The sequence below is a fragment of the Acipenser ruthenus genome, unplaced genomic scaffold (assembly GCF_902713425.1).
Source record: "Acipenser ruthenus unplaced genomic scaffold, fAciRut3.2 maternal haplotype, whole genome shotgun sequence".
NCBI classification, from domain to species: Eukaryota; Metazoa; Chordata; class Actinopteri; order Acipenseriformes; family Acipenseridae; genus Acipenser; species Acipenser ruthenus.
This window is the reverse complement of record NW_026707716.1, coordinates 200,001-207,742: the sequence shown is the minus strand read 5'-3', so window position 1 is coordinate 207,742 and position 7,742 is coordinate 200,001. Positions and strand designations below refer to the sequence as shown.

General features: G+C 48.4%; 1 protein-coding gene across 2 annotated transcripts in view; it reads left to right on the top strand.

Annotated features, from left to right (window-relative positions):
* The first annotated feature begins 950 nt into the window (after nt 1-950).
* LOC131728107 (AP-4 complex subunit mu-1-like) overlaps nt 951-7,742 on the top strand; it is a 29,450-nt gene continuing 22,658 nt past the window's right edge. The window contains exons 1-10 of one of the 2 annotated variants that reach the window (XM_059019301.1): nt 951-1,099; nt 1,540-1,601; nt 2,931-3,016; nt 4,501-4,607; nt 4,756-4,852; nt 6,198-6,308; nt 6,791-6,871; nt 7,134-7,196; nt 7,468-7,534; nt 7,624-7,677. In XM_059019301.1, coding sequence (XP_058875284.1) covers nt 1,544-1,601; nt 2,931-3,016; nt 4,501-4,607; nt 4,756-4,852; nt 6,198-6,308; nt 6,791-6,871; nt 7,134-7,196; nt 7,468-7,534; nt 7,624-7,677 — 724 coding nt within the window. In that variant the 5' untranslated portion in view covers nt 951-1,099; nt 1,540-1,543. Of the gene's footprint in view, nt 1,339-1,539; nt 1,602-2,930; nt 3,017-4,500; nt 4,608-4,755; nt 4,853-6,197; nt 6,309-6,790; nt 6,872-7,133; nt 7,197-7,467; nt 7,535-7,623; nt 7,678-7,742 lie in introns of both variants that reach the window. The other variant, XM_059019300.1, reaches the window with a different exon arrangement.

The window sequence follows — 7,742 nt, the reverse complement described above, 5'->3', positions numbered from 1 at the left end:
TTTGGCGCCAAATATATTTTTTAATTTTTTTTTTTTTTTTTTTTTTTTTTAAATGTAAAATTGCATTTCCTTTTCTGCAGGGTTGACTGTAAACTACACTGTGTTTCAATATGAATCTTGCCTTGTAAGCCTGTACTGCTAAATCATTTAATAATAATAATAATAATAATAATAATAATAATAATAATAATAATAATAATACTGAACGAGGCATTGCTCTCATGATAAAGGATGCCAATAGATTCAGTAGAGCGCAGGGTCGTAGAGAATGCATTGCATCTGGGCAGCAGTGTGGAGTAGTGGTCAGGGCTCTGGACTCTTGACCGGAGGGTCGTGGGTTCAATCCCAGGTGGGGGGGACACTGCTGCTGTACCCTTGAGCAAGGTACTTTACCTAGATTGCTCCAGTAAAAACCCAACTGTATAAATGGGGAATTGTATGTAAAAATAATGTGATATCTGTATAATGTGAAATAATGTATAATGTGATATCTTGTAACAATTGTAAGTCGCACTGGATAAGGGCGTCTGCTAAGAAATAAATAATAATAATAATCTGAGGGGACACTAATGTCTGCGAACCATCATGGAGGGGGAAGCTTTATAGCGCTGCACCAGCAAGCCGGGTTATTTTTTATTTGTTTTTTTTGTGAATATCTGATACAAACTAAAATTTCAGTTTTAAAGTCTGAATTTTTTTTTCAAGTTTCTTTTTCATTCTGTAAAGAGAGAAGCTGCTTAAAATGTCATGAATTAAATTATTATCATATATAAACATTTTAGTTATTTTTTTAAAAATATATTTATTTATTTGGTCCTAAAAGTCAGTTTTTATTTAAAGATTATATAAGTTGCACAGTATAGAATACGATTTGTATTTTATTATTAATAATAGTATTTAAATAATCAGAAGCCGTTTCATTGGTCAGAATTCTAGCCTATTAGAATCGGGGGAGAAACTGACCAATGAGAGTTTAAGAAGCCCAGCTCCCGATCCTCCGCGACCAATCGGGGCAGGCTCGCATTCGCACGCCGTCATCGTGCCTCTCCCTCCGGACCTGGGCTCACTCGATCACCGAGGACTCCCAGGCCTGACCGCGGTAATCGTGTTTTCTCAAGACGGATTCAATACAAACCCGGATTTGAATCTTGCGACATTGTGAATTCATTTAGTTTCTCTCGGACGTTTAGATAACAACGTCTCTCGCCGTGTCTATTTAATAATATTCTTTCAGGCTTCATAATAAAACACTAGCGATGCTTTCTATAGCTTGATAAAATACAAAAAACAAAACGAAACGAAAAAAAAGACTGCGCTACATAGCACCTTATATTATTGGTAAATAATTGATATTATTATTATTATTATTATTATTATTGATATTATTATTGATATTATTCTTATTCTTATTCTTATTCTTATTATTATTAATAGTCCGGCCTCTCTATCCGTATGAAAGTTTCCCAGTTTGCCGCGGTATACGCGCTGATGATAATCTGAATTCTCTCGTCTCTTTCTGTGTGTGTGTTTGTTTTACAGGAGAATGATTTCTCAGGTGTTTCTGTTGTCTGCTAAAGGAGATCACCTGATCTACAAGGACTGTATCCTGCTGCCCTAACCTGGCACGGGGTGAGGGTCGGGGTCGGGGTGGGGCTGGGGCTGGGGGTGGGGGTCTGTTAGGGGTAGGGGTGGGGATGGGGGTCTGGTAGGGGTAGGGGTCTGTTAGGGGTAGTGGTCTGTTAGGGGTGGGGGTCTGTTAGGGGTAGGGGTAGGGGTAGGGGTAGGGGTCTGTTAGGGGTAGGGGTCTGTTAGGGGTGGGGGTGGGGGTCTGTTAGGGGTGGGGATGGGGGTCTGTTAGGGGTAGGGGTAGGGGTCTGTTAGGGGTAGGGGTCTGTTAGGGGTGGGGGTGGGGGTCTGTTAGGGGTGGGGGTCTGTTAGGGGTGGGGGTGGGGGTCTGTTAGGGGTAGGGGTCTGTTAGGGGTGGGGGTGGGGGTCTGTTAGGGGTAGGGGTCTGTTAGGGGTAGGGGTCGGGGTCTGTTAGGGGTAGGGGTAGGGGTCTGTTAGGGGTGGGGGTGGGGGTAGGGGTGGGGATGGGGGTCTGTTAGGGATGGGGGTCTGTTAGGGGTCGGGGTCTGTTAGGGGTGGGGGTCTGGTAGGGGTGGGGGTAGGGGTGGGGATGGGGGTCTGTTAGGGGTAGGGGTGGGGATGGGTGTCTGTTAGGGGTAGGGGTGGGGATGGGGGTCTGTTAGGGGTGGGGGTCTGTTAGGGGTAGGGGTCTGGTAGGGGTGGGGATGGGGGTCTGTTAGGGGTAGGGGTAGGGCTGGGGGTGCGTCAGGTTCGGGTGCTTTGACTGCGAGTTCAGGAGCTGCTCTTCAGTTCTAGTTGCTCTGCCATAGACGTGCGTAACACAGGCTAGATCAGCCTGACTAAAGTGTTGCATCTCCCTGCTGGATAATGTTACGTTAACATATTGAATTGCACACCGCTGTGTAGTTTTCCATATACTTAACAAAAAAAAAAACTGACCAAAATTTAAAGACGTTTTGAAATCTAACATGAAATGCTACTGTACTACTATTATGGCTTCATATATATATACACACACATTATATATATATACACACACATTATATATATATATATATATATATATATATATATATATATATATATATGTGTGTGTGTGTATATATATAATATATATATATATATATGTATGTTAAATTATTTCTCACTATGTTCATATATATATATGTTTTGTTAAATTATTTCTCTCATCTGTCGGTACCGCCATTACCCAGCGATCTGCCACGTTGCAAACAGCTTGCCTTTAGCTTTGCTGGCAGTACCCTAGCTGTGCACTAGGTGGCGTCGGGGCTTGCTGACATTAGAAATGTTTTGGGCTGATCCTTGACTGGTGATGTCATGAGTCCGCGGGGAAGCAGGCCGTGATGTCATCAACGTGTTCTATGAGAAGGTGAATGCGTTGCCGGGAGACCAGCCTCCAGTTGTCATGGTAATGCGGATTGTTTATTTCATTTCTTATTTAATTAATTAATTATCGTATTGAAGTGAAGCAGTGCACTGATCAAGCCGTCTCCCTAAAGCAGGAGATTTAAAAACATTCCTGGACTGTAATAAAACCACCGTGATTAACACTGAAGACCCTGAGAAAGACTTCTAGTGGAAACGTTAGTCATTGAAATTACATTGAAGACCCTGAGAGAGACTTCCAGTGGAAACGTTAGTCATTGAATTAACACTGAAGACACTGAGAAAGACTTCTAGTGGAAACGTTAGTCATTGAATTTACACTGAAGACACTGAGAAAGACTTCTAGTGGAAACGTTAGTCATTGAATTCACACTGAAGACCCTGAGAGAGACTTCCAGTGGAAACGTTAGTCATTGAATTCACAATGAAGACACTGAGAAAGACTTCTAGTGGAAACGTTAGCCGTTGAATTTACACTGAAGACCCTGAGAGAGACTTCCAGTGGAAACGTTAGTCATTGAATTAACACTGAAGACACTGAGAAAGACTTCTAGTGGAAACGTTAGTCATTGAATTTACACTGAAGACACTGAGAAAGACTTCTAGTGGAAACGTTAGTCATTGAATTCACACTGAAGACCCTGAGAGAGACTTCCAGTGGAAACGTTAGTCATTGAATTAACACTGAAGACACTGAGAAAGACTTCTAGTGGAAACGTTAGCCATTGAATTTACACTGAAGACCCTGAGAGAGACTTCCAGTGGAAACGTTAGTCATTGAATTAACACTGAAGACACTGAGAAAGACTTCTAGTGGAAACGTTAGTCATTGAATTAACACTGAAGACACTGAGAAAGACTTCTAGTGGAAACGTTAGTCATTGAATTAACACTGAAGACACTGAGAAAAACTTCTAGTGGAAACGTTAGTCATTGAATTAACACTGAAGACGCTGAGAAAGACTTCTTGTGGAAACGTTAGTCATTGAATTTACACTGAAGACGCTGAGAAAGACTTCTAGTGGAAACGTTAGTCATTGAATTTACACTGAAGACACTGAGAAAGACTTCTAGTGGAAACGTTAGTCATTGAATTCACACTAAAGACACTGAGAAAGACTTCTAGTGGAAACATTAGCCATTGAATTTACACTGAAGACGCTGAGAGAGACTTCTAGTGGAAACATTAGTCATTGAATTTACACTGAAGACGCTGAGAAAGACTTCTAGTGGAAACGTTAGTCACTGAATTTACACTGAAGACGCTGAGAGAGACTTCTAGTGGAAACGTTAGTCATTGAATTCACACTGAAGACTCTGAGAAAGACTTCTAGTGGAAACGTTAGTCATTGAATTTACACTGAAGACGCTGAGAAAGACTTCTAGTGGAAACGTTTGCCATTGAATTTACACTGAAGACACTGAGAAAGACTTCTAGTGGAAACATTGAATTGATTCTTGTCGTGTTTCTGAATCCAGCTCATTCTGTGCCACGTTTGATTTCAGCACCACGAGGGTCTGCACTTCGTCCACGTGAGGCAAGGGGGTCTGTACTGCGTGGCCACGACCCGCTCCAACCCCTCCCCCTTCACCCTCACCGAGTTCCTCAACAGGTGAGTCACGCGGACCCGGGTTCAACAGCGCAGTATTCTAATGTATAAAGCAATGGGAATGATGTGTGAAGCCAGGGCAGGGTGGGGCTGTGTTCCAGTTCCTCGTTGTGAGTGAATTCCCAATCCAGATTACCATTCCCATTCCCAGACTGGCTGCTCTGATCCGGGATTACTGCGGCTCCCTGTCTGAGCAATCCGTCAGCCTGAACTCTGCCCTGATCTACGAGCTGCTGGATGAGATGCTGGTGAGAGGAGGGGGGGGGGGGGGGAGAGGGGGGGCTCACAGCCTGAACTCCGCCCTGATCTACGAGCTGCTGGATGAGATGCTGGTGAGAGGAGGGGGGGGGGGGGGGGGAAGAGGGGGGGCTCACAGCCTGAACTCCGCCCTGATCTACGAGCTGCTGGATGAGATGCTGGTGAGAGGAGGGGGGGGGGGGGGAGAGGGGGGGCTCACAGCCTGAACTCCGCCCTGATCTACGAGCTGCTGGATGAGATGCTGGTGAGAGGAGGGGGGGGGGGGGGGGAAGAGGGGGGGCTCACAGCCTGAACTCCGCCCTGATCTACGAGCTGCTGGATGAGATGCTGGTGAGAGGAGGGGGGGGGGGGGAGAGGGGGGGCTCACAGCCTGAACTCCGCCCTGATCTACGAGCTGCTGGATGAGATGCTGGTGAGAGGAGGGGGGGGGGGGGGGGCACAGGGGGGGCTCACAGCCTGAACTCCGCCCTGATCTACGAGCTGCTGGATGAGATGCTGGTGAGAGGAGGGGGGGGGGGGGGGGAGAGGGGGGGCTCACAGCCTGAACTCCGCCCTGATCTACGAGCTGCTGGATGAGATGCTGGTGAGAGGAGGGGGGGGGGGGGGGAGAGGGGGGGCTCACAGCCTGAACTCCGCCCTGATCTACGAGCTGCTGGATGAGATGCTGGTGAGAGGAGGGGGGGGGGGGGGGGGGCACAGGGGGGGCTCACAGCCTGAACTCCGCCCTGATCTACGAGCTGCTGGATGAGATGCTGGTGAGAGGAGGGGGGGGGGGGGCACAGGGGGGGCTCACAGCCTGAACTCCGCCCTGATCTACGAGCTGCTGGATGAGATGCTGGTGAGAGGAGGGGGGGGGGGGGGGGGAGAGGGGGGGCTCACAGCCTGAACTCCGCTCTGATCTACGAGCTGCTGGATGAGATGCTGGTGAGAGGAGGGGGAGGGGGGGGAGAGGGGGGGCTCACAGCCTGAACTCCGCTCTGATCTACGAGCTGCTGGATGAGATGCTGGTGAGAGGAGGGGGGGGGGGGGAGGGGGGGCTCACAGCCTGAACTCCGCCCTGATCTACGAGCTGCTGGATGAGATGCTGGTGAGAGGAGGAGGGGGGGGGGGGAGAGGGGGGGCTCACAGCCTGAACTCCGCCCTGATCTACGAGCTGCTGGATGAGATGCTGGTGAGAGGAGGGGGGGGGGGGGGAGAGGGGGGGCTCACAGCCTGAACTCCGCCCTGATCTACGAGCTGCTGGATGAGATGCTGGTGAGGGGGGGGGGGGGGGCTCACAGTCTGAACTCTTTCCTGACCTGTTCTGACCTCTTGTTTTGCCCTCTGTGACCCCAGGATTTCGGGTACCCCCAGACCTCGTCGACGGAGATCCTGAAGAACTTCATCCAGACGGAGGCCGTGACCCCGAAACCTTTCAGCCTGCTGGACCTGCGCAACGTGGGGCTGGTAACCAGAGCACTCCTTCAAACACTCCCTCACACCCTGAAACACTCCCTCCAACACTCCCTCACACCCTGAAACACTCCCTCACACCCTCACACCCTGACCTGCGCAACGTGAGGCTGGTAACCAGAGAGCACTCCTTCAAACACTCCCTCAAACACTCCAACACTCCCTCACTCTCTCCTGTCAGTTTGGATGATTTGTATTGAGTTGTGTATTGACAGTGTGTTCTCTCCTCTCCTCTCAGTTTGGATGATTTGTATTGAGTTGTGTATTGACAGTGTGTTCTCTCTCCTCCTCTCCTCTCAGTTTGGATGATTTGTAGTGAGTTGTGTATTGACAGTGTGTTCTCTCTCCTCCTCTCCTCTCAGTTTGGATGATTTGTATTGAGTTGTGTATTGACAGTGTGTTCTCTCCTCTCCTCTCAGTTTGGATGATTTGTATTGAGTTGTGTATTGACAGTGTGTTCTCTCCTCTCCTCTCAGTTTGGCGCTGACACTCAGCACAGTAAGGTGGCTCCGAGTGCAGCAGCGAGCCGGCCGGTGCTGTCCACGCGTGGGGAGCCGGTGGGTCACAGGAGCGTTTCAACAGGAGGGTCTCTGGTTGTGCCAGTTAGAATCTCGATGGGGAGGGGGTTGATAGGGGTTCCTGAGCTCTTAAACGGTGTCTGCTGTGCGGCTTCTCATTTTTTTTTTGAGTGCTGTACAGTTCAGGGTTGAATATTAACGCCAGTTTGGGGTTGGACTGGGTTCTGTCATTTTTTTAAAAGGAGAATTGCTTTTATTTGTCAGATTCTTCACTTTGTCACTCCCTCTCCGTCTCTCCCAGGGAGGGAAGAACGAGATCTTCGTCGACGTGATCGAGAGGCTCACCGTTGTGATTGGATCCAATGTGAGCCGCCGCTGCGTCCGTCTGTCTCTGTGTGTGTGTGTGTGTGTGTCTCGATCTCTCTCTGTGTCTGTGTCTGCCTGTCTCTCTGTGTCTCTCTCTACGTGTGTCTGTCTGTCTGCCTGCCTGTGTCTTCGTGTGTCCCTCTCTCTCTGTGTAACTGCACTGTGAGTAGATGGTAAAAGTTCCCTTGGTAAATTTCATAGCTTCCCAGGCTTATCTTCAGCTATGCTTTAGCAGTCTCTGAGTCTCTCTCTCTCTCTGTCTCTCTCAGGGCACCCTGCTGAAGGCTGACATTCAGGGAGAGATCAGACTCAAGTGCTTTCTTCCCAGCTGCTCTGGTGAGATCACGCATTTCAGTATTACTTACACAAGTAAGTTTCATCTTTTTCAGAAGTACACTTTATAAAGTTTCTCTCTCTCTCTTCAGAGATGAGAATAGGCCTGAATGAAGAGTTCAGCATCGGCAAGACTCAGCTGAGAGGTGAGGAGGAGAGGAGGGAGGGAGGGAGGAGGAGAGGAGGGAGGGAGGGAGGGTGTTTCTACTAA